Source organism: Nerophis ophidion, linkage group LG04 (genome assembly GCF_033978795.1).
Source record: "Nerophis ophidion isolate RoL-2023_Sa linkage group LG04, RoL_Noph_v1.0, whole genome shotgun sequence".
NCBI lineage: Eukaryota > Metazoa > Chordata > Actinopteri > Syngnathiformes > Syngnathidae > Nerophis > Nerophis ophidion.
In genome coordinates this window covers 73,751,597-73,779,042 of record NC_084614.1, presented here as the reverse complement: position 1 = coordinate 73,779,042, position 27,446 = coordinate 73,751,597, and the positions used below count along the sequence as shown (strand labels likewise).

Here is a 27,446-nt window from a genome sequence, read left to right as displayed (position 1 = left end):
TATTTTCCCAGCGTAGTAAAGCATTGGCGTGCTACGGTTTAAGATAAGCTAGCTTCTACGTCAGCACCTGATTCGCTTTTGAGTTTGTAATGCACAACACAATGTGATTGGACACCAATTTGTACCTACTGATAAACAAGAACATTTATGATACAGTATCTGTAAAGTACTAGCCTACATTTCATGTTTTGTTTGTACACAGCTAGCCATTTCCAGTTGATTTGGGGTGAGCGCTCCATTTCTGTCGGCATAGCTTGGCTGCACGTTCCACATTCACGGCGTCAAAGTCAAGCCGACCTCACACTCTAGGCTTGGGTCAGCTCCAGTGTTTCAGCCTCTTATTCGTGCTGGCTTCTATAAGCAGCAGTTCATCCTCTGTATATTCAGCTTCAAAAAATGTAAGTTGTAAATCCCCACTTATCCGAAAATAGTTGTCTTTATTGTCTGTTACGAAGTCTGCCATATTTAAAAAAACACGTTTTTTTCCAGGAGTCGGAACACGCATTTGTTGCCGATAGTGCGCTACTATGGAAACGGAAATAAATGCGCTGAGGAGATTAGTTCCTGCAATGAATAAAATGACCAAAATATGGTACATATTGAATGTATTATATATTGTTATGAACGTGTCTGTTACTACATTATATATAGACTGGCAGTGTGTATATAAAACATTGATTGGGTGTTTTGAAGTTGTTTTAGAGGGCTTTGAAGGCTACAACGGTGACTTTCCTGATTGTGAATGATAGGCAAAATTACCAAAAAAGTACAACTCTCCTTTAACCGTTCGTTATGAAGACAGCGATCAGATCAATGCATACGTCCAACTAATGTGTGGCAAATATCACTCGTAATACCTGAAAGCGTTTTGAATAAAACCTTCATAGTTTTGTGCATATAAATAACAGCAAATAAAATGTATAAAAACATCCTTGGATGACATTCTGAATACATTTGCATTTGTGTACAAATATGGGGCTCTTATCTTAAGCATTCTTTTGCTATGAAGCTATGCTGTTTTAACGCGTGGCTTGGCATTGTCTTGCTGAAATAAGCAGGGGCGTCCATGATAACGTTGATAACTCCAAAACCCGTATGTACCTTTCAGCATTAATGTTGCTTTCACAGATGTGTACGTTACTCATGCCTGGGGCACTAAAACACCCTCCATACCATCACAGATGTTGGCTTTTGAACTTTGCGCCTAGAACAATCCGGATGGTTCTTTTCCTCTTTGTTCCGGAGGACCCGACGTCCACAATTTCCAAAAACAATTTGAAATGTGGACTTGTCAGACCACAGAACACTTTTATACTTTGCATCAAACCAATCTTAGATGAGTTCAGGCCCACAGCGGCGTTTCTGGGTGTTGTTGATAAATGGCTTTCACTTTGCATAGTAGAGTTTTAATTTACACTTACAGACGTAGCGATGAACTGTAGTTACTGACAGTGGTTTTCTGAAGTGTTCATGAGCCCATGTGGTGATATCCTTTACACACTTTCTGATACATTTGCATTTGTGTAAAAATTATGGTGCTCTTTTCTTAAGCAAATTTAAATTATGAAAGCGAGTAATCACCTGTTATTAATCATGATTAATCCAAATTCCGTAGTGTGATAAATCTGATTTAAGAAAATAAATAATTGAACACTAAAATCTTTTATTCTTTTTTTTTTTTATCAAAATGAGGAACAACTTTTTACTTTCATCTACATCCCCAAATTATATTGAATACAGATCAGCAATTATGGACAATTGACAACATATTTATTGAACCCATGTGCAGTACCGACAATGTTGTCTGCATATGGGGCAGTGCCCCACTAGATGGGGCTGTTTTGCCACTACAATAGAGAGTGATTGGCATGGGATATTAACGCATACCGTATTTTTCAGAACCATAGGCCGCACCGGATTAAAAGGCGCATTAAAGGGGTCATTTTTTTTTTCTAAATTCAAACCCCTATCTTGTGGTCTACATAACATGTGATGGTGGTTCTTTGGTCAAAATGTTGCATTGATTGTTTTACACACCACCTTCAAGTAGCTTTCTTAGCGTCTCTTCAGGATGCGCCGGTTTGTGGGCGGTCTTATTTACGTGGCTCACCTTCAACAGCGTCTTCTCCCCGTCATATTTGTTGTAGCGGTGTAGCGTGCAAGGACGGGGGGGGAAGAAATGTCAAAAGATGGAGCTAACTGTTTTAATGACATTCAGACTTTATTTCAATCAATAACGGAGCAGTATCTTTTCATCTGTTGCTCAATAAAGCAACATCATGTGTCCCGTGAAAAACCATCCGACCAGAACCCTCTAATAACTAAAGTTCCTTGGGTGAATTATGTAAACCCGCTACAGTTTTTACCGCTTTGACAGACATAAGAACTTTACGCTACTTTATATTACAAATGGCAACAGCGGAAAATGAATGCTACAAAAGAAACTTATAACTACGGAGTTGACACGGACTACAATTGCGGAAGCGCGCGCATTTTCAGGACTTATGCAGATCCCGAATACACATCAGCACGTACCAGAAGGTAAGAAAAGTTGGTTGTGCATAATATTGCGAAACAAAACGGCAGGTAAAATGTCTGCTAATAGGTACCATTTTGTGGTCCTTATACACACAACATAATACTTGTATGTTTAATGCGCCGACAATCCATCAGGCGGTGCAGCTTCATAGCTTACCGAAGTCGTACTAAAAACATTTTGACAGATTTTTTAACACCGTTTGTAATGTTCTATATTTTCAATTAAACATTTAAAGTTTTGGTTCATTTATTGCCATCATATTGCAGTATACACGTATCTCTATGTATGACTGCCATCTACAGGTCACACTTATCATCACACCATGTACCAAATAAAATTGCTTCGAGGTCAGTAAGCGTAACCAGAATTATGGCGTACATTAAGCGCGCCGGGTTATAAGGTGCACTGTCGATTTTTGAGAAAAATAAATAATTTTAAGTGAAGAATAGTCCGAAAAACACGGTACGTTTTTGAAACCAATGCATCTTTAGCGTTTTATTTTTTCAGTAACCTCCTTAGTCCCTTTTCTTTTTCCAGCCTTTATATTTAATACAGAGCATTGACTCCGTTGTAAAATGAACGCATAAAATATAACTGTTGCTGGTTTTTCTTTGTATAGGATTGGCCGGCCGTGACTGATTGATTGATACTTTTATTATTAGTAGATTGCACAGTACAGTACATATTCCGTACAATTGACCACTAAATGGTAACACCCGAATAAGTTTTTCAACTTGTTTAAGTCGGGGTCCACGTTAATCAATTCATGGTACAAATATATACTATCAACATAATACAGTCATCACACAAGTTAATCATCATAGTATGTACATTGAATTATTTACATTATTTACAATCCGGGGGGTGGGTGGGGAGCTTTGGTTGATATCAGAACTTCAGTCATCAGCAATTGCATAAACAGAGAAATGTGGACATTGAAACAGTGTAGGTCTTATTTAGTAGGATATGTACAGCCAGCAGAGAACATAGTGAGTTCAGATAGCATAAGAACAAGTATATACATTAGAAGTACATTTGAGTTGTTTATAATCCGGGGAGATGGGATATGAATGGAGGAGGGTATTAGTAAAGTGTTGAAGTTGCCTGGAGGTGTTGTTTTAGAGCGGTTTTGAAGGAATATAGAGATGCACTTACTTTTATACCTGTTGGGAGTGCATTCCACATTGATGTGGCATAGAAAGAGAATGAGTTAAGACCTTTGTTAGATCGAAATCTGGGTTTAACGTGGTTGGTGGAGCTCCCCCTGGTGTTGTGGTTATGGCGGTCATTTACGTTAAGGGAGTAGTTTGACATGTACTTCGGGATCAAGGAGGTGTAGCGGATTTTATAGACTAGGCTCAGTGCAAGTTGTTTTACTCTGTCCTCCACCCTGTGCCAGCCCACTTTGGAGAAGTGGGTTGGATTGAGGTGTGATCTGGGGTGGAGGTCTAAAAGTAACCGGATTAGTTTATTCTGGGATGTTTGGAGTCTAGATTTGAGGGTTTTGGAGGTGCTGGGGTACCAGGAGGTGCAAGCGTAATCGAAGAAGGGTTGAATGAGAGTTCCCGCTAGAATCTTCAAGGTGCTTTTGTTGACCAGAGAGGAGATTCTGTAGAGGAATCTCGTTCTTTGGTTGACCTTTTTGATCACCTTGGTTGCCACTTTATCACAGGAAAGATTAGCCTCTAGAATGGAACCTAGGTAGGTGATCTCATCCTTCCTGGTGATAACAATGTTACCCACTTTTATGAATAACATTATTTTTCCTACTCAATTTTGTCGGCGCCTCATTGTTTTTAAAATGTGAAAACACTACTTAAAGAGGCTAAGTAAAACTAGCAAGAGGTCAACGGGCAAAACAACTCCCAACTTAAAACACAACATGACTAACAATGGAATCAAGCCAGGGGACAGTTGGGCTGAGAGCTGCTCTCTGCCTTATTGCACTTAGCGTTTTTTCACCGACTGCTCCTTGCTGCCACGTTGCTCTTATCACTGCGGCTCAGGCTCGCTGTGAAACAACACAAAACAAACTTAAGGCCATTACAAACAACCCCGTCAGGCGGGTCTCGAATGAGGTTTCCAATTTTAGCAAAGAAAACAGAATGACGACGCAGCGACTGGCAACAATGGACACAAGGATGAGGACATTATGGAAAATACGGAGGTGGTGTCCCATTTGCAGCGTCAAAGGACTTGTGAATGCTGGCTTTGGGAACTTTTGTCCACTTCGAGGTCAGAGGTCACGATGCAAATTTAGCATCGGCTTATTCCATCCAAACACGTCCAAATGAACCTTAACCTAAACCAGGAGTGTCAAACTCGAATACAGAGTGGGCGAAAATTTAAAACTGAACAAAGCCGCGGGCCAAGGTTGAACAAATTAACCTTTTAACAGGGACCCAAACAAGTTTTGCAATGAATATTGAACAAGCAAGGCTTAAATAGGGCAGCACGGTGGCCCAGGGGATAGTGCATGGGTGTTAAACGCTGGCCCGCCGTGTAATTTAATCTGGCCCTTGAGGCAATATCAATTTAGCATCAGGGGTTAGTGCACCTGCCTCACAATACGAAGGTCCTGAGTAATCCTGAGTTCAATCCCGGGCCCGGGATCTTTCTGTGTGGAGTTTGCATGTTCTCCCCGTGACTGTGTGGGTTCCCTCCGGGTACTCGGGCTTCCGCCCATGGAACAGGCAGAGCTTATATTACCTAATAGTGCAAAATCCATCCATCCATCCATTTTCTACCGCTTATTCCCTTTCGGGGTCGCGGGGGGCGCTGGCGCCTATCTCAGCTACAATCGGGCGGAAGGCGGGGTACACCCTGGACAAGTCGCCACCTCATCGCAGGGCCAACACAGATAGACAGACAACATTCACACTCACATTCACACACTAGGGCCCATTTAGTGTTGCCAATCAACTTATCCCCAGGTGCATGTCTTTGGAAGTGGGAGGAAGCCGGAGTACCCGGAGGGAACCCACGCATTCACGGGGAGAACATGCAAACTCCACACAGAAAGATCCCGAGCCTGGATTTGAACCCAGGACTGCAGGAACTTCGTATTGTGAGGCAGACACACTAACCCCTCTGCCACCGTGAAGCCCTAGTGCAAAATCAACTTTCAAAAAACAAACGAAAAAACATCTGTGGTATATTAAATAAAATGTTATTAAAAACATTTAAAAACACTTTTCTATTTGCAGCCTTATAAAGTAAATATCAACATTAACTTTTTCCACAGGCTAATAAATTTGAAAATAAAAATGAGGTGGGCGGGATTTGGTGGTATATTGTAGCGTTCCAGAAGAGTTAGTGCTGCAAGGGGTTCCGGGTATTTGTTCTGTTGTGTTTATGTTGTGTTACGGTGCGGGTGTTCTCCCGAAATGTGTTTTGTCATTCTTGTTTGGTGTGGGTTCACAGTGTGGCGCATATTTGTAACAATGTTAAAGTTGTTTATATGCCCACCCTGTGACCTGTATGGCTGTTGACCAAGTATGCATGGCATTCGCATATGTGTGTGTGAAAGCTGCATATATTATGTGACTTGGCCAGCACGCTGTTTATATGGAGGAAAAGAGGACGTGACGGCATGTTGTAGAGGACAGTGCCTTTAAGGCACGCTCCTAATATTGTTGTCCAGGTGGAAATTGGGAGAATGGTTGCCCAGGGAGATTTTCTTGAAGGGCACTAAACTTCGGGAGTCTACCGGGAAAATCGGGAGGGTTGGCAAGTATGAGTATTAGCAGTGAATGTGGTGTTACCGGCAGGCCAGCTCTAATGTTAATTTGATATTGCCTCAAGGGCCAAATGAAATTAAACGGCGGGCCACATTTGGCCCGCGGGCCAGAGTTTGACACCCATGACCTAAACCACTTTTTTTTTGAAAGTCTGCCCATCATTTACAATCCTGCAAGACAAGAACACACGTCTCTCCCCTTTGTGTGTGTTGTAAAGCCATCCATTTTTTACCGTTTGTCCCAACACGGACAACATTCATATTCACATTTACACACTAGGGACCATTTTAGTGTTGCCAATCTAGTACAACAAATAACAAACCATCAAATACGGATGTAAAGCGCGGGGCAGTATAGCTCGGTTGGTAGAGTGGCCGTGCCAGCAACTTGAGGGTTGCAGGTTCGATTCCCGCTTCCGCCATCCTAGTCACTGCCGTTGTGTCCTTGGGCAAGACACTTTACCCACCTGCTCCCAGTGCCACCCACACTGGTTTAAATGTAACTTAGATATTGGGTTTCACCATGTAAAGTGCTTTGAGTCACTAGAGAAAAGCGCTATATAAATATAATTCACCTCACCTCCAAAAACATCTAAAGATCGCCAAAAATATACAATTTTCATGCCGTGACCTGCATGTTAACCCAGTTATAGCGACAGTATGACTCCATGCACTATATTAGTCCCATATCTCAAATAGTTAGGCTCTAATAGGGGGGTGGGGGAAAAAAATCGATTCGAATTTGAATCGCGATTCTCACGTTGTGCGATTCAGAATCAATCAATGTTTACTTATATAGCCCTAAATCACTAGTGTCTCAAGGGGCTGCACAGACCACAACATATATATATATATACATATATATATATATACATATATATATATACATATACATATATACATATACATATATATATATATATATATATATATATACACATATATATATATATATATATATATATATATATATATATATATATATATATACATACATATACATATATATATATGTATATATATACATATATATATATACATATATATATATATATACATGCATATATACATATACACACATATCACAACATATTATATATATATATATATATATATATATATCCAACACAGTCGTGAGAGTCCAGTCCAAAGCGGATCCAACACAGCAGCGAGAGTCCCGTTCACAGCGGAGCCAGCAGGAAACCATCCCAAGCGGAGGCGGATCAGCAGCGCAGAGGTGTCCCCAGCCGATACACAGGCAAGCAGTACATGGCCACAGGATCGGACCTGACCCCCTCCACAAGGGAGAGTGGGACATAGGAGAAAAAGAAAAGAAACGGCAGATCAACTGGTCTAAAAAGGAGGTCTATTTAAAGGCTAGAGTATACAAATGAGTTTTAAGGTGAGACTTAAATGCTTCTACTGAGGTGGCATCTCGAACTGTTACCGGGAGGGCATTCCAGAGTACTGGAGCCCGAAATGAAAACGCTCTATAGCCCGGCAGACTTTTTTTGGGCTTAGGGAATCACCAATAAGCCGGAGTCCTTTGAACGCAGATTTCTTGCCGGGACCTATGGTACAATACAATCGGCAAGATAGGATGGAGCTAGACCGTGCAGTATTTTATACGTAAGTAGTAAAACCTTAAAGTCACATCTTAAGTGCACAGGAAGCCAGTGCAGGTGAGCCAGTACAGGCGTAATGTGATCAAACTTTCTTGTTCTTGTCAAAAGTCTAGCAGCCGCATTTTGTACCAACTGTAATCTTTTCATGCTAGACATGGGGAGACCCGAAAATAATACGTTACAGTAATCGAGGCGAGACGTAACAAATGCATGGATAATGATCTCAGCGTCTTTAGTGAACAGAATGGAGCGAATTTTTGCGATATTACGGAGATGAAAGATGGGCGTATTAGTAACGCTTTTACTGTGTGACTCAAAGGAGAGAGTTGGGTCGAAGATAATACCCAGATTCTTTACCGTGTCGCCTTGTTTAATTGTTTGGTTGTCAAATGTTAGAGTTGTATTATTAAATAGAGGTCGGTGTCTAGCAGGACCGATAATCAGCATTTCCGTTTTTTTGGCGTTGAGTTGGAAAAAGTTAGCGGACATCCATTGTTTAATTTCATTAAGACACGCCTCCAGCTGACTACAATCCGGCGTGTTGGTCAGCTTTAGGGGCATGTAGAGTTGGGTGTCATCAGCATAACAGTGAAAGCTAACACCGTATTTGCGTATGATGTCACCTAGCGGCAGCATGTAGATGCTGAAGAGTGCAGCGTAGTCCGAGGTCACATTGTTATGGGAGACGCACTGCATCCTAGCAGTAAGATAAGAGTTAAACCAAGAATCGATTTTCTTTTTTTTTTTTTTAAATCGTATTTTATTTTTATTTTTTTAATTAATCCAGCAAAACAATACACAGCAATACCATAACAATGCAATCCAATTCCAAAACCAAACCTGACCCAGCAACACTCAGAACTGCCATAAACAGAGCAATTGAGAGAAGACACAAACACGACACAGAACAAACCAAAAGTAGTGAAACAAAAATGAATATCATCAACAACAGTATCAATATTAGTTATAATTTCAGCATAGCAGTGATTAAAAATCCCTCATTGACATTATCATTAGACGTTTATAAAAATAATAAACAAGAACAATGGTGTCACAGTGGCTTACACTTGCATCGCATCTCATAAGCTTGAAAACACACTGTGTCCATGTCACGTGTGGGTCGCATTTTACTGCGGGATCGTTCCTCCAGTGCAAACATGGACACTCCGGACAACAACGTAAAGGTAAGATGATTTAATAACAAAAACACTGGCAAAAAAACAGACGAAATACACAAAAGAAACGCGTGCCGAACGCACGGAAGCTAATGCTAACACTAGCACAGGTTCAGGAAACAAGAATAGCATACGTGACCAAGACCGACTGACGGGACAAGGCAGGCTTAAATAGGAAAGTAATGAACAAAAACAGGTGTGCGTCTGGAACCCGCAGCAGGTGAAGTTACTGCGTTACCATGGTGACCAAACTAACTCCCAAAGTGCACAAACAAAGGGAGTCCAAACTAACAGAAAATAACTAAACTAAACATGATCCAGACCACGGATCATGACAGTCCAATGTTTTCACAAAGATAAAATAAGTCATATTTTCGGTTCGTTTAATAGTTAAAACAAATTTACATCATTGCAATCAGTTGATAAAACATTGTCCTTTACAATTATAAAAGCTTTTTACAAAAATCTACTACTCTGCTGGCATTTCAGCAGACTGCGGTAGATCCTGCTGAAATTATATGTATTGAATGAATACAGAATCCTTTTAAAATCGGGAAAAAAATCGTTTTTGAATCGAGAATCCTGTTGAATTGAAAAAAAAAAAAAAGATTTTGAATCAAATCGTGACACCAAGAATCGATATTGAATCGAATGGTGGGACACCCAGAGATTCGCAGCCCTACTGAATAAGCCTTTTACAACCCAGGGAAACACCTTAATTCTGGGGTGCCCATAACGTCGATCGCAGAGGGTGTGTCGGTCGATCGCCAGCCTGGCATAAAAAAAATAGTCCTAAAAATTTTCGATTATCAATTTTCACAAAGACGCGACTTTTGTCACTTGATTGACATACGTGTGGGATGACCCTGGCTGCAGCGAGCTCAGTATTGAGGGGAAAAAAGACGACTGGCAGGAAGGCGATAAACTCTTTTTTCATTTCAACAGACTCCCGCGGCGTACTTGCTGTCAAAACCCTAAACACCGGACGCACAGTTCCTGTCGTCACAATAAAAGTGCTGCTCTATACTGCCTGCGATAACAAAAAATAAAGAGTCTGAGGAAGTCCAAGCTATGGAGTTTGCCGTCAACAAATTTCTTGTAAAGCGTTTAAAAACAAATATGAAAGTTAGACAAATAAGATACCCAAAACCACTCGCTTTCATGTGGAATTCGACAGAAAGGAGGACTTTTTTTTTTTACTTCCACAATGTAAATTCTAAAATGTGGAAGTTATCAGCTATACCAGGGGTCGGGAACCTTTTTGGCTGAGAGAGCCAAGAAGCCCAATATTTTAAAAGGTATTTCCGTAAGAGCCATGTAATATTTTTTTTTACACTGAACACAACTAATCACGTACATTTTTAAGTAAAACCAACATTTATAGAGTATAATAAGTCTGTTATTCTCTGTAATAACATTGTTATTCTGAAGCTAACTGTGGAGGAGGTGTGGCCTGCGGGCCTGCAGCGAAGCGGGGTGTGCCAGGACCGGCCTCGAAATCAGCGACAGGTGTGTAGATGGCCCACCTGTGCCTTGTTATCTAATCCCCGGTCACTATGTTATAAGCAGCAGCCAGGAGGAGGGACAGGGTTGTGGCTGGAGCCGGAGTGCGAAAGAGAACGAAAGAGAAAAAGACAATTGCTGGATAGCAACTAAGAGACTTATTGAAAAATAAAACAATATTGTAACCCCGAAACAGGCTCTCATGTCGGTGCTTGGTGGTCTGAAGAAACCCCAGGAGGGCAAGCCCCACACTAATCAATAATAAATAAATAACTTTTTACTATTAACGCAACTTCTTGAACATTTGCGCTAGAAAACGGATGGATGGATTAAAATGCACGAGAATGTTTTATATTTTGAACGTTACTTTTAACACTGTGATTACAAGCGGAATTATTCATTACTTAGCGTGTTAAGCAGTGTCAGCTCGGATTTATCTGAGAGCCAGATGCAGTCATCAAAAGAGCCACATCTGGCTCTAGAGCCATAGGTTCCCTACCTCTGAGCTATACTGTGAGTCCTGTTTGGTCCTAATCAATGCAAGTCATCAGATTCAGGTAATACACCAACTTATATTATTGTCTTCATGAACGAAAGGAATCTATATACTATGGTTTGAGTTTATTTTGAACATGCATACAGTTACGAAATGATACATGCGTTAAACATGCTAACAAAAATTGTGTGTTTCATAAACAAATATTAGTTAGTCACATGGACAAAGATAAGACCTTCTGGAGGAAATTTCTGTGGTCAGATGAAACCAAAGTTGAGCTGTTTGTCCACAATACCCAGCAATATGTTTTGATAATCCCAGGAACACCATTCCGACCGTCTAGCATAGTGGTGGTAGTATTATGCTCTGGGCCTGTTTTGCTGCCAATGGAACTGGTGCTTTACAGAGAGGAAATGGGACAATGAAAAAGGAGGATTACCTCCAATTTCTTCAGGACAACCTAAAATCATCAGCCCAGAGGTTGGGTCTTGGGCGCAGTTGGGTGTTCCAACAGGACAAGGACCCCAAACACATGTTAAAACTGGTATTTAATGGCTAAATCAGGCTAGAATTTAAGTTTTACAATGGCCTTCCTAAAGTCTTGACTTAAACGTGTGGACAATGCGGAAGAAACAAGTCCATGTCAGAAAACCAACACATTTAGCTGAACTGCACCAATTTTGTCAAGAGGAGTGGTAAAAAACTTAACCAGAAGCTTGTGGATGGCTACCAAAAGCGCCTTATTGCAGTGAAACTTGCCAAAGGACATGTAACCAAATATTAACATTGCTGTATGTATACTATTGACTCAGCAGATTTGCTCACATTTTCAGTAGACCCATAATAAATTCATAGAAGAACCAAACTTCATGAATTTTTTTTGTGACCAACAAGTATGTGCTCCAATCACTCTATCACAACAAAATATGAGTTGTAGTAATTATTGGAAACTCAAGACAGCCATTACATTATGTCCTTTACAAGTGTATGTAAACCTTTGACCACGACTGTGAATATATGTATATGTATATATATATGTATATATATATATATATATGTATATATATATATATACAGTGGGGCAAAATAGTATTTAGTCAGCCAGCGATTGTGCAAGTTCTCCCACTTAAAATGATGACAGAGGTCTGTAATTTTCATCATAGGTACACTTCAACTAAGAGAGACAGAATGTGAAAAAAAAATCCAGGAATTCACATTGTAGGAATTTTAAAGAATTTATTTGTAAATTATGGTGGAAAATAAGTATTTGGTCAACCATTCAAAGTTCTCACTGATGGAAGGAGGTTTTGGCTCAAAATCTCACGATACATGGCGCCATTCATTCTTTCCTTAACACGGATCAATTGTCCTGTCCCCTTAGCAGAAAAACAGCCCCAAAGCATGATGTTTCCACCCCCATGCTTCACAGTAGGTATGGTGTTCTTGGGATGCAACTCAGTATTCTTCTTCCTCCAAACACGACGAGTTGAGTTTATACCAACAAGTTCTATTTTGGTTTCATCTGACCACATGACATTCTCCCAATCCTCTGCTGTATCATCTATGTATCCATTTTGGTTATGTTAAAATAACGTAACATTTTGAGGAACGTCGAAGGGAGAATAAAAAACATTGATTCAAGAAGGTAGCTAAGGACATTCGGACTCCATAACGAAAAACAAATTAGACGAAAGAGAATGGAGCAGGTGTACACAAACCTCTTCACGCTGGATTTGTGCACTCCAAACTGATTAACAATAATTCTGTATTGCACACAACTGGCAAGCTTAGCCAGAATAATAGCAACCGTCTGGAGCCCCATCGGTCTTTTCCTTTGGATTCAAAACTACTTCCATCAATCCACAGAGCCTTATGAATGAATTCCAAGACATTTGAAAGTTATCTCCGTCTGAAAATTCTTCTTTCAGTCTTTCTTTGCTTCGGACCTGCATCTGCTCCGAGAGCTTCTTGGTTCAGTTCAATTTTAGGACTAGATAGAACAATTCCATGATACAAAATAACCTGAGTAGATTGGAAATAATAGGCTAACTCCTTCAGAGCTGCTTCAGAACGGTTATGGTGTTCGACTTGGTTGGGTGGGATTGCAAGATGGGGGACAGAGAGGAGGAAGGGGAATTGTTGTCAGCTTCATTGGGGTCATCAGATGGGCACCTTCCTTCACCGGCGTTTCAATGATAGAACCACGACGCCTCCAGAGGGTTCATCAGCAACACCTGTTGTCCCAGGTGAGCCCCCCTCTGCTTTTAACCATTATTTGATATAGGTCTTACTAGAGCTTCTTGGTAGTAGTAGTGTCATGCTTATAAGACAATCTAAGATGCTGTCTGCTATTTAACATCAGCATAGCCATTAGAAATGTAATATTTGCAATCTCTGCCAATATTACGTACAACAAGAGAGGCGCTGTTGACTTGTAAGGAGCGGCAAAGAAGCCTTGTTATGCTCTGACTTCTTAGGTCAATTGGAAAAGCAATACATTAATCCGTGCTAAAAGGAAATAAGCGTCTCATTACAGCAGGGGTGTCAAACTCAAATACAGAGTGGGCCAAAATTTTAAACTGAACAAAGCCGCGGGCCAAGGTTGAACAATTTAACCTTTTAATAGGGACCCAAAGAGGTTTTGCATTGAATATTGAACAAGCGAGACTTATATAACTTTATAGTGACGTGCAAAATCGAGTTTCAAATAATACAAATAATTTAAAAATGGCAATGGCATATCAAATCAAATTTAAATAGAAATTGAATGCCTCTTTTCTATTTGAAGCCTTCTCAGGTAAATATCAAAATAAACTTTTCCCACAGGCTAATAATAAATGTTTATATTGTAGCGTCCAGGAAGAGGTAGTACTGCAAGGGGTTCTGTATATTTGTTCTGTTGTGTTTATGTTGTGTTACAGTGCGGATGTTCTCTCAAAATTTGCTTGTCATTCTCGTTTAGTGTTGGTTCACGGTGTGGCGCATATTTGTAACAGTCTTAAAGTTGTTTATACGGCCACCCTCAGTGTGACCTGTATGGCTGTTGACCAAGCTTGCATTGCACTAGGGTGTGTGTGTGTAAAAGCCACATATATCATGTGACTAGGCCGGCACGCTGTTTCTACGTAGGAAAAGCGGACGTGACGAAAGGTTTTAGAGGACGCTTGAGGCAGTGCATTTAAGGCACGCCCCCAATATTGTTGTCCAGGTGGGAATCGGGTGAAATTTTGGAGAATGGTTGCCCCCTGTGATGTTCGTGAGGGGCACTGAAATTTGGGAGTCTCCTTGGTAAATTGGGGGGGCCTCAAGGGCCAAATGAAAGCGGGCCAGAGTTTGACACCCATGCATTAGAGCATGCGGCCCATTAAGTTTTTCAATCTGGCACGCCGGACCTTCCCAAATATTTTTTTTAGATTTTTAAGATGGAAACTGGAGCTGCAATTATGATGTGCAATGATGTTTTCAAATTACCGTAAGTCTTCAACTATACAAAGTATTTAAATTGTGACAATCTGCGCTTTTGCATGATACACTAGTTACTATAGTAATCTAATTAGTTACTACGGTAATCTAAGTCACAGCAGCTCAGACGAGGCACCAAGCACTGTGGGTGGGGAGCGTTTCCACAGAGCGGCCAGTCTGGAATGCAAGTGTCAGGGACAGACCCAGAAGGAGATTTTTACAAGAAAGTCCTCAAGCTCAGGGATGTATCAGGTATATCAGAGTGTTAGTATTTTTTTTTTTTTACTCTTCGCCTTCATATTTCGCTGTGTTTGTTGCATTTTGTTTGCGTTTCGCTCGATTGAAAAATATTTCGATTTGTTGGCAATATTCAGTGTTTTATCGTTCATCGTTAATATTGTAAATCCCACATTCTTTATTTACATGTACATTCTAATTCAGTAAAAAAATTAAAAATTCCATTCCGTTTTTTCAGGCGGTCTGTCATAATATTTTTTAGCATTCGATCAGACATTATTGTTAGGTTTTGTATTAGTGTTCCTAAAACTGGGGCAGCGCGGTGGGAGAGGGGTTAGTCAGTGCATCTGCCTCACAACATGATGGTCCTGAGTAGTCCTGGGTTCAATCCCGGGCTCGTAATCTTTCTTTAGTTAATGAATGGATGCATAGATGTTCCTAAAAAATCAGATATACCAGCCCACAGACACATTTTTTCCTCTAAATATATATATATATTCCTCTATATATATATATATATATATATATATATATAAAAATGGGTATTTCTGTCTGTCATTCCGTCGTACATTTTTTTTCCTTTTACGGAAGTTTTTTTTGTAGAGAATAAATGATGAAAAAAACACTTAATTGAAGGGTTTTAAAGAGGAGAAAACAGGAAAAAAATTTAAATAACATTTTGAAACACAGTTTATCTTCAATTTCGATTCTTTAAAATTCAAAATTTAACCGAAAAAATGAAGAGAAAAACTACCTTGAAAAATTTCAAAAGATAATTTATGGAACATCATTAGTAATTTTTCCTGATTAAGATTAATTTTAGAATTTTGATGACATGTTTTAAATATGTTAAAATCCAATCTGCATTTTGTTAGAATATATAACAAATTGGACCAAGCTATATTTCTAATAAAGACAAATCATTATTTTTTCTAGATTTTCCAGAACAAAAATTTTAAAATGAATTCAAAAGACTTTGAAATAAGATTTAAATTTGATTTTAAAGATTTTCTAGATTTGCCAGAATGATATTTTTGAATTTTAATCATAATAAGTGTGAAGAAATATTTCACAATTATTCTTCGTCTAAGATGAAGAATTAAATTAAAATGTATTTATTATTCTTTACAATAAATAAAAAAATAATTTACTTGAACATTGATTTAAATTGTCAGGAAAGAAGAGGAAGGAATTTTAAAGGTAAAAAGGTATATGTTTACAAAAATCCTAAAATCATTTTTGAGGTTGTATTTTTTTCCCTTAAATTGTCTTTCTGAAATTTATAAGCTAAGTAAAAAAATGAAAACATTTATTTAAACAAGTGAAGACCAAGTCTTTCAAATATTTTCTTGGATTTTCAAATTCTATTTAATTTTTGTCTCTCTTAGAAATAAAAATGTCGAGCAAAGCGAGACCAGCTTGCTAGTAAATAAATACAATTTAAAAAATAGAGGCAGCTCACTGGTAAGTGCTGCTATTTGAGCTATTTTTAGAACAGGCCAGCGGGCGAATCATCTGGTCCTTACGGGCTACCTGGTGCCCGCGGGCACCGCGTTGGTGACCCCTGGCGTGTAGAGACACATTGCCTTTCTCACACTGTTCTGCTTCTCTGACCACAAGCTTGAGCTGCTATAAGGTTGCTTGCGACCTACCTTTAAACAAAGAAGATGATTTAGGACAGTTAATGCTAGGTAATAAATCATGCAACTCAGAAGGTTGTGGCACCAAGCCGAGAAGCAGGTCAACCTTGAAAATCCACACGCTACCAACTTGACACTATATGGATCTTAACTTGGCTCTTAACAAATGGAATGTAGCATAAGGCCACCGCAACATCGCTAGGCAGCATTTTTTATTTGGGGAGTGAGGATTATTCTGGATTTAGCAGCTTGGGGAGAGCTCAAGTGCTGAAAGATAAAACAATCTCATCAGTCGCTGGTGAGTCCTGACATTGTTAGTTATTTGAAACGTTTAGCAGTAGTACTGCATCTCCAAGGCTCGCGCAAAATCTGCCATTAGTGGTAGAAAACACAAAAAGTGATTTTATGTAGTCATGACAGACATATATAACAACATGTTCGTTGTTATATATTATGGCAGACCCGGCAAGCTGCGCAGTCCACAACGGATTAGTACATGTAAGACAAACACTTTATATTTGTTGTAGGGTTGTACCGGTATTAGTATAGTACCGCGATACTAATGAATCATATTCGGTACTATACCGCCTCTGAAAAGTACCGGTCCTCCACCCCCACGTCGAGTCATTGCTGGTTTACGAGCAAAGGAGCATGTTCGGCAGCGCACAATCACAGAGTACTTACAAGCAGACACAGTGTGTAGACAGAAAAGAGAGAATGGATGCATTTTTGCTTAAAAACTAACGATAAATAGATAGATAGTACTTTATTTGTTCCGTCAGGAGAGTTCCTTCAGGAAAATTTGAATTTTCAGCACAAATAAAGGCGAAGTTATAAGACTGAGGTGCTTTAAAAGGGAACATTACCACCAGACCTATGTAAGCGTCAATATATACCTTGATGTTGCAGAAAAAAGACCATATGTTTTTTTAACCGATTTCCGAACTCTAGAAGGGTGAATTTGGCGATTTAAACGCCTTTCAATTGTTCGCTGTCGGAGCGATGACCTTTCACCCGTGACGTTACAAAGGGAAGCAATCCGACATTTTCTCAAACACATTACACACACAAGTCAAATCAGCTCTGTTATTTTCCGTTTTTTTCGACTGTTTTCCGTACCTTGGAGACATCATGCCTCGTCGGAGGGTGTAACAACACGATCAGGGACGGATTCAAGTTGACTTACGTGGAGTGTGCATCGATTAGCACGGCATGCTAATCGATGCTAACATGCTATTTAGGCTAGCTGTATGTACATATTGCATCGTTATGCCTCATTTGTAGGTATATTTGCATCCAGCCTTTCCATCCACCCACATTTAATGCCAAACAAACACATACCAATCGACGGATTCAAGTTGCACCAGTGTCAAAAGATGCCAAAGTCCCTCGTTTGTTCTGCACATTTTACCGACGATAGCGATGCTACGACAGAGATGTGGATATCCTGCGACACTCAAAGCAGATGCATTTCCAACGACAAAGTCAACGAAATCACAAAGGTGAGTTTTGTTGATGTTATTGACTTATGTGCTAATCAGATATATTTGGTCACGGCATGACTGCCAGCTAATTGATGCTAACATACTATTTAGGCTAGCTGTATGTACATTTGTAGCTATATTTGCATCCAGCCTTTCCCTCCACCCACATTTAATGCCAAACAAACACTTACCAATCGACGGATTTAAGTTGCTCCAGTGGTCAAAAGATGCAATCGTTGGTTAGAAGACGATCGCCGAATAGCTTCAATAGCTATTCGCTCAATAGCTTCAGTTTCTTCTTCAATTTAATTTTTGCTATCTGCACACACTCCAACCATCCGTTTCAATACATGCGTAAGCTGTTGAATCGCTTAAGCCGCTGAAATCCGAGTCTGAATCCGAGCTAATGTCGCTATATCTTGCTGTTCTATCCGCCATGTTTGTTTTGTATTGGCATCACTATGTGACGTCACAGGAAAATGGACGGGTGGATTTACAGATAGCGAAAATCAGGCACTTTAAGGCCTTTTTTCGGGATATTCCATCATGGGTAAAATTTTGAAAAAAAACTTCGAAAAATAAAATAAGCCACTGGGAACTGATTTTTATTGGTTTTAACCCTTCTGAAATTGTGATAATGTTCCCCTTTAAGACATGGCTAGCTAGCTAGCGGCTAAAGACCAGCCGCAGTCTGCAGTGTTTTAACGACTTCTAAATCACTAATCCTCGCCTCCATGGCGACAAATAAAGTAAGTTTCTTACAAGTATCATCCCTGTAGGACGAGGAATAGCTAAACATGCTCCACTACACACCGTAGTTCATCGGTGTCAAAATGTAAACAAACGCCATTGGTGGATTTACACCTAACATCCACTTAAATGATACCAAGTACAGTAGCGTATCTAGTCGATACCACTATGGTTACATCTATATTTTTTGGCATCACATCTGCTTTTATACCATGTTTATAAACTAAGGAAACATGTCCCTGGACGCATTAGGACTTTGAATATGACCAATGTATGATCCTGTAACGACTTGGTATCGGATTGATATCCAAATTTGTGGTATCACTCAAAACTAATGTAAAGTATCAAACAACAGAAGAATAAATGATTATTACATTTTACCAGAAGTGTACATAGAACATGTTAAAAGAGAAAGTAAGCAGATATTAACAGTGAATGAACAAGTAGATTAATAATTTATTTTCCACCACCTGTCCTTAATAATGTTGACAAAATAATAGAATGGAAAATGACACAATTTGTTACTGCATATTTCAGCAGCTAAATTAAGAGCCTTTGTTTGCTTACTTACTACTAAAAGACAAGTTGTTTTTGTCAGGACTTGAACTTGGATTTGTTTGGCTTCTTCCACGCAAAGGATGATTTGCACGAGCGAGACGAGTGAGTACATGTTTAATTTGTTTAAACACTAACACAAAAACAAGAAAACAAAGGGCGCGCTCAATGGCGGTACAAAAACAGGGCTACGAAACAAAAGACTAGAACCGAGGATATATCTATAAACATGAAACCAAAACACTTGCTCAATGGCATGAATAACAATTAACTATAAACAAAAACAGCACAATGGCATGGCTATAAACATCCATCCATCCATCCATTTTCTACCGCTTATTCCCTTTCGGGGTCGCTGGCGCCTATCTCAGCTACAATCGGGCAGAAGGCAGGGTACACCCTGGACAAGTCGCCACCTCATCAACTAAAACAAAACACTTACTGTGACCAAAAACAAGGGGCATGAATAGCAAGGCGCGTGGCAGGTGATTGAGGGCAAGAAGTTAATTATATTTATATAGCTCTTTTCTCTAGTGACTCAAAGCACTTTACATAGTGAAACCCAATATATAAGTTACATTTTTAAACCAGTGTGGGTGGCACTGGGAGCAGGTGGGTAAGGTGTCTTGCCCAAGGACACAACAGCAGTGACTAGGATGGCAGAAGCGGGAATCGAACCTGCAACCCTTAAGTTGCTGGCACAGCCACTGTACCAACCGACCAATGCCGCCCCAAGGGATGCCCAGCATAGGTAGGTAGGCAAGTAGCAGGTAGCAGGCAAATAAAGTTCCCAGGCCGAGGAACAGAAAACAAATGACTTAAATAGTGACTATGATGATGATTAGAAAACAGGTGTGAGACTGAGGACAGGGACGTGACTTGGAGACCAGGTGGAAACTTATGGAAACAACCAAAACCAGGAAGTGCAAAACGGGAAACAAGAGTCCAAAAACAATACATAAACATGATCAAACATAAACCTGATTAACAGGCATGACAGTTTTGTATTTTATTTAGGGACAAACTTGCAATAAGAAACATATGTTTAACGTATCTTAAGATTTTTTGTTAAAGTACAGCCAACAATGCAATTTTTTGTGGTCCCCTTTAATTAGAAAAGTATCAAAATATTTTTGGTACCGTACCAAAAATATTGGTATCGGGACAACACTAATGTGTGGTTATCATAAGGATATGTTTTTGAAATTATTTAAGCCTTTATCGTGTCCGAAAAATAATAGAGGTCGCCGTTTCTATGGTATTTATTGTAAAGGACTGTTGTTGATCTAATGTTGATGTGCTAAAACCCCATTCTTGTTTAAAAGCTACATACAATAGTAACTGTTATTTGTTCATGCACATAATAAATATTAATAAAGTGGTTGGATGCATTCATTATGTCAATATATTATTTCTTGCCAAAAAGTAGATTTGAAGTATTATTGTGATATTGACACATCTCAACTGTGTGTACATTGTCAGAACAACCTTAGGAGATGCACAGATGAGATGGTCGATATCATATTATGTTGAATCCTTTTTTGGCAACAAAGAGTACACTGATTCCATGAGCACATCCACTTGATCAATATTTATTATGTGCATAAACAAAGAGCAGTAAATATTGTATGGAGCTTTGACACAAATAGGTTTTCGCACATCAATATTGGATCTACAACAGTCCTTTACTTTTAATACCATAGAAATGGCTAACTCTTTCATTTTTCCAATCCAATCCACTTTATTAATATAGCCAGGCATGTGATTTGACCACAATGAAAAAGACTGAAAAAATTGCCGGGGGTCTGGGGTCCGATATTGTCCCTGGTGGGGGGGGACAAGGGAAGCTCCTGGTTTTTCACCAATTTTAAATATAACAAAATACCAAATGTAAACATTTCATTCTTTTCGCCAAAATAGGATATACATTTATGAAAACAATTAAACATGTTTAGTATTGTTTACTCATATTTAAAAATAGGAAATAATAATAATGTGAGGACACTGACATATTGCATGAAACAAGTGTGAAAATATTTACCTTCATGATTGTTACACCACTGACAATATTGTTTCAAGAGACTACATAAGAACTTAATATTCCATCCATCCATTTCTACCGCTTATTCCCTTTCGGGGTCGCGGGGGGCGCTGACGCCTATCTCAGCTACAATCGGGCGGAAGGCGGGGAACAACCTGGACAAGTCGCCACCTCATCGGAGGGCCAACACAGATAGACAACATTCACACTCACATTCACACACTAGGGCCAATTTAGTGTTGCCAATCAACCTATCCCCAGGTGCATGTCTTTGGAAGTGGGAGGAAGCCGGAGTACCCGGAGGGAACCCACGCATTCACGGGGAGAACATGCAAACTCCACACAGAAAGATCCCGAGCCTGGATTTGAACCCAGGACTGCAGGAACTTCGTATTGTGAGGCAGACGCACTAACCCCTCTGCCACCGTGAAGCCCGCGAGATACGCATATTTGTTTTAAATATGAACCAATTATTGCTCTGCGAAATATGATGTAATTTAATTTGGTACTTGAGGCAATAATAAATTAACATTAGAGCTGGCCCGCCGGTATTATTCAGTGGCAGTGCCGCTGAATCACCGCATTCAACGCTAATTGTCATATTTGCCAACCGTCCCGATTTCTACAGGAGAATCACGAATTTCAGTGCCCCCCCCTCCCCCCCCAAAAAAATCTCCCGGGGCAACCATTCTCCCGAATTTCCACCCGGACAACAATATTGAGGGCGTGACTAAAAGGTACTGCTTTTAGCATCCTCTACAACCTGTCGTCACGTCCGCTTTTCCTCCATACAAACAGTGTGCCATGTGGCTCCTACAAACACATAAGTGAATGCAAGGCATACTTGGACAACAGCCATACAGGTCACACTGAGGGTGGCCGTATGAACAACTTTAACACTGTTACACCACACTGTGAACCCACACCAAACAAGAATGACAAACACATTTCGGGGGAACATCCGCACCGTAACACAACATAAACAAAACAGAACAAATACCCAAACCCTTTGCAGCATTAACTCTTCCGGGACGCTACAATATACATCCCCGCTACCAACAAAACTCGATTTTGCATGTCACTATAAAGTTATATAAGCCTTGCTTGTTCAATGTTCAATGCAAAACTTGTTTGGGTCCCTATTAAAAGGTTAAGTTGTTCAACTTTGGCCCTCGGCTTTGTTCAGTTTAGAATTTTGGCCCACTCTGTATTTGAGTTTTACACCCCTGATGTAAACAAAGGATGAAGTCCGTAAGGTTTGCTGCCTTTCGGTTGACATCCAAAAGTACCAGCTAGTGAAAAGTTTGTTTTCCTTGCTTCAGGTTGTTTCATATGTTTTTGGCGTTTCGCATGTACTTCCAAAGCCTTGAAACCTCGTGATCCATAGTCAATATTATCATGACACCACGTGCACAAAACTTTTCCGGGACGATCGATTTTCCGAATAAAATCGCCGAGCAAAGTCGTAACTTCCTTTTTCCCAACAGTATCAGTAATTTCCCTTTCCAACCAGTCCCAGCGAAACTTATTTTTGACATGTTTATCAATTTCTTTTACCCGTGAAGCGTCCTTTCTCTCGAGAACCGACATCGTTTACATTTGGAAAATGGCGGTAATAGTCATCATTCATAACAGATGTCCTGATTGGTCACATGGAACACATCGACCAATCAACTACGGTGTAATATAAGCTACGTCTCGATTACAAAAGGCGAATCAGCAAGTAAACGAATCTTGACTTAGGATCGGAAAAAAAACCGGAAAAACGGAAGATCATTTTTTTTCACCCCGAGATTAAAAAAAACGGAATTCCGACTTTAGACAGAAAAATCACATGCCTGTATTGCACATTTCAAAAAACAAAATAAGTTTGACAAAGTGCTGCACATAAGTTGAGACATACCTACTAGGAGAGTAAATAATATAAAACATTTAACTATAAAAGAGTAAATACATACAATATATCAGAGAAAATACAATTGACTAAAATCACACAACTCTCACGCTGGTTTAAAAGCCAGAGAGTAAAAGTATGTTTTAAGACGTGAGTTGAAACTCATTAAAGAGGGAGCTGTCCAAATTCCAAGAGGGATATTGTTCCAAAGTTTTGGAGCCACAGCAGAAAATGCACGATCACCTCTGGATTTTAAACGGCTTTTTGGAACGACAAGAAGAAACTGGTCAGCTGATCTCAGAGTCCTTGAGGGGGTGTACATTTTTAAAAGGTCTGACATATATTGTGGCACTAATCCGTTAAGAGATTTGAAAAACAAACGAACAATATCTTAAAATGAATTCTACAATGAATTGGAGCCAGTGAAGGGATGCTAAAATGGGAGTACCGTATTTTTCGGACTATAAGTCGCAGTGCGACTTATACTCAGGCGCGACTTATGTGTGAAATTATTAACACATTACCGTAAAATATCAAACAATATTTTTTTGCTCATTCACGTAAGAGACTAGACATTATAAGATTTCATGGGATTTAGCAATTAGGAGTGACAGATTGTTTGGTAAACGTATAGCATGTTCTATATGTTATAGTTATTTGAAAGACTTACTATAATATGTTACGTTAACATATCAGGCACCTTCTCAGTTGGTTATTTATGCCTCATATAACGTACACTTATTCAGCCTGTTGTTCACTATTCTTTATTTATTTAAAATTGCCTTTCAAATGTCTATTCTTGGTGTTGGGTTTTATCAAATAAATTTCCCCCAAAAATGCGACTTATACTCCAGTGCGACTTATGTACGTTTTTTTCCTTCTTTATTATGCATTTTCGGCAGATGCGACTTACACTCCGGAGCGACTTATACTCCCAAAAAATACAGTAATTTGTTCATGTTTTTTAGTGCCAGTTAAAAGGCGACCAGCAGCATTTTGGACTAACTGCAATCGAGCGATAAAGGCTTGGTTCATTCCAACTTAGAGGGACTTGAAATAGTCCAAACGTGATGAAATAAAAGCATGAATTACCCGCTCAAAGTCGTTAGAAGATAAAACTGATTTAATTTTGGCTAAAAGTCTTAGATGATAAAAACTACATCGTATAACAGATAATATATAATATATAATATATATATAATATATATATATAATATATAATATATAATCTGATGTTCCAATTTAAAATCAATGTCGAACTTAAAACCAAGATTTGTGACTGTGGGTTTTAAGAAAGGCAGTGGTTCTCAACCTTTTTTCAGTGCTGTACCCCCTGTGAATTTTTTTTAAATTCAAGTACCCCCTAATCAGAGCAAAGCATTTTTGGTTGAAAAACGGGGATAAAGAAATAAAATACAGCACTATGTCATCAGTTTCTGATTTATTAAATTGGATAACAGTGCAAAATATTGCTCATTTGTAGTGGTCTTTCATGAACTATTTGGAAAAAAAGATACAAAAATAACTAAAAACCTGTTGAAAAATAAACAAGTGATTCAATTATAAACTAAGATTTCTACACTTAGAAGTAATAATCAACTTAAAGTGCCCTCTTTGGGGATTGTAATAGAGATCCATCTGGATTCATGAACTTAATTCAAAACATTTCTCAACAAAAAATTATAACTTTACCATCAATATTTATAGAACATGTCCCAAAAAAAAATCTAGCTGTCAACCCTGAATATTGCATTGTTGCATTTTTTTTCACAGTTTATGAACTTTCCATCCATCCATCCATTTTCTACCGCTTTCTCCCTTACGAGGTCGCGGGGGGCGCTGGCGCCTATCTCAGCTACAATCGGGCGGAAGGCGGGGTACACCCTGGACAAGTCGCCACCTCATCGCAGGGCCAACACAGATAGACAGACAACATTCACACTCACATTCACACACTAAGGCCAATTTATTCATTTTTTTAAAAGTATTATTCAATAAATATATCTATAAAGGATTTTTGAATTGTTGCTATTTTTAGAATATTTGTAAAAAAAATCTCACGTACCCCCATTTGAGAACCACTGAGTTAGATTACCATAGTAACCAGTAAATCATGCAAAAGCACATATTCCAACCATTGAAATACTTTGCATAGTTCAAGACTTACAGTCATTAGAAAACATGACTGCATATCATAATGGCAGCTACAGTTTCCATCTTAAAGAGCTGAAAAAATTATTTGGGAAAGTCCGGCGGGCCAGATTGAAAAAATTAACGGGCCTTAATTTGCCCAGATTTGGTCTAAATGCTCGCGGTCAAATTGAATTATTTGGACTCACTGGAATTAAAAAAAAATTGGCGGGAGCTAATCTTGATGTGTATTTTGGGTAACATGCTAGCTAGACTAGTTGTGTAGGCTGTAAGTTAACAATGATTACAATTATCCAGTGAAGTATTTATACAGTCGAGCAAATAAAAAAAGCAAATCCATTCATATTAAGCAAATGTCAGGTAATATATGGAGTTAAGTAAATTGATCACCAGCACACAACAGTCAACACGTTTTTTTTTGTTTTTTTGTTTTTTGTTTTTTTAAACTAACTAGAAGTAATAAACTCACCCAACATCAGTACGCACGTCACATTTGCTCATTTTCCGCTGGTGTATTTTATCCTTCTAGACTGTTCGAATAGTTATCGAAAAGGACAATTTTGCTCTGGAGCACCGGGTTTTGACTCACCGGTTTCCTGTTTACATTCTCACACTCACCAATAGGAGAAGGAAGCCATGTCACGTGGGTTGCTGTGACGCATTCAGGTACACTTGGATTTTTTTGCGTTCCATCAGGAATGCTCCAAAGAAAAGTCGCCCGCTGGCCTTTTCTAAAAAATAGCTCAAATAGCAGCACTTACCAGTGTTTTTTAAATTGTATTCATTTACTAGCAAGTTGGTCTCGGTTTGCTCGACATTTTTAAATTTAAGATGGACAAAACTCTGCTTGGTGCCTCGTCTGAGCTGCTTTGACGTAGATCACCATAGTAACTAATTAGATTACCAGAGTAACTGGTATATCAACCAGAAGCACAGATTCAAACCATTGAAATACTTTATATAATTCAAGATTTACGATCGTTGGTAGATAGATGCCACCCGAACGCCTCCCTAGGGATGTGTTTAGGGCACGTCCAGCTGGTAGGAGGCCACGGGGAAGACCCAGGACACGTTGGAAAGACTATGTCTCCCGGCTGGCCTGGGAACGCCTCGGGATTCCCCGGGAAGAGCTAGACGAAGTGGCTGGAGATAGGGAAGTCTGGGCTTCCCTGCTTAGGCTGCTGCCCCCGCGACCCGACCTCGGATAAGCGGAAGATGATGGATGGATGGATGGATGGTAGATAGATAGATAGATAGATAGATAGATAGATAAATAGATAGATAGATAGATAGATAGATAGATAGATAGATAGATAGATAGATAGATAGATAGATAGATAGATAGATAGATAGATAGATAGATAGATAGATAGATAGTACTTTATTGATTCCTTCAGAAGAGTTCCTTCAGGAAAATTAAAATTCCAGCAGCAGTGTACAGAGTTGAGATCAATTTAAAGAAAAAAGTAAAAAGTAAATAATGGGGGTTTAAAAGGAAAAAAAATAGAGAAATATTACAAAAAGAATAAAAACAATGGGAATAACAATATAACAGTAAAATAAGAATACAACAAGACAAAGTAGGCAGTAGTGACCATGTTATGAAAACGTATTGCACTGTTATTGTTTTGAATCCCCTGTCATCCTAGTACCCCCCCGTCCCCCGCCCCAGAGAGGAGTTGTACAGTCTAATGGCGTGTGGGACAAAAGAGTTCTTGAGTCTATTAGTCCTGCACTTGGGATGAAGCAGTCTAGAACTGAACAGGCTCCTCTGGCTACTGATAACTGTATGCAGAGGGTGACTGGCATCATCCAGGATGCTTACTAGTTTGTCCACAGTCCTCTTCTCTGCCACCATCACCAGTGAGTCCAGTTTCATTCCGATTGTAGAACCGGCCCGCCTGATCAGTTTCTCAAGTCTGGAGCTGTCCTTCTTAGATGTAGTGCCCCCCCAACACACTACCATGTAGAACAGAACACTGGCAACCACAGACTGGTAGTACATCCACAGGAGTTTTCTACAAATGTTGAAGGAGTGCAGTCTCCTGAGGAAGTACAGCCTGCTCTGTCCTTTCTTGTACTGGTGGTCCGTGTTAACAGTCCAGTCCAGCTTATTGTCCACCCAAACCCCGAGGTACTTGAATGAGTCCACGGT

General features: G+C 39.4%; 1 protein-coding gene across 1 annotated transcript in view; it reads right to left on the bottom strand.

Moving 5' to 3' along the window:
• sc5d (sterol-C5-desaturase) overlaps window positions 1-25,895 on the bottom strand; it is a 49,403-nt gene extending 23,508 nt beyond the window's left edge. The window contains exon 1 of the mRNA XM_061898994.1: window positions 25,761-25,895. Coding sequence (XP_061754978.1) covers window positions 25,761-25,767 — 7 coding nt within the window. The 5' untranslated portion in view covers window positions 25,768-25,895. The remainder of the gene's footprint in view (window positions 1-25,760) is intronic.
• Between the last annotated feature and the right edge of the window lie 1,551 nt (window positions 25,896-27,446).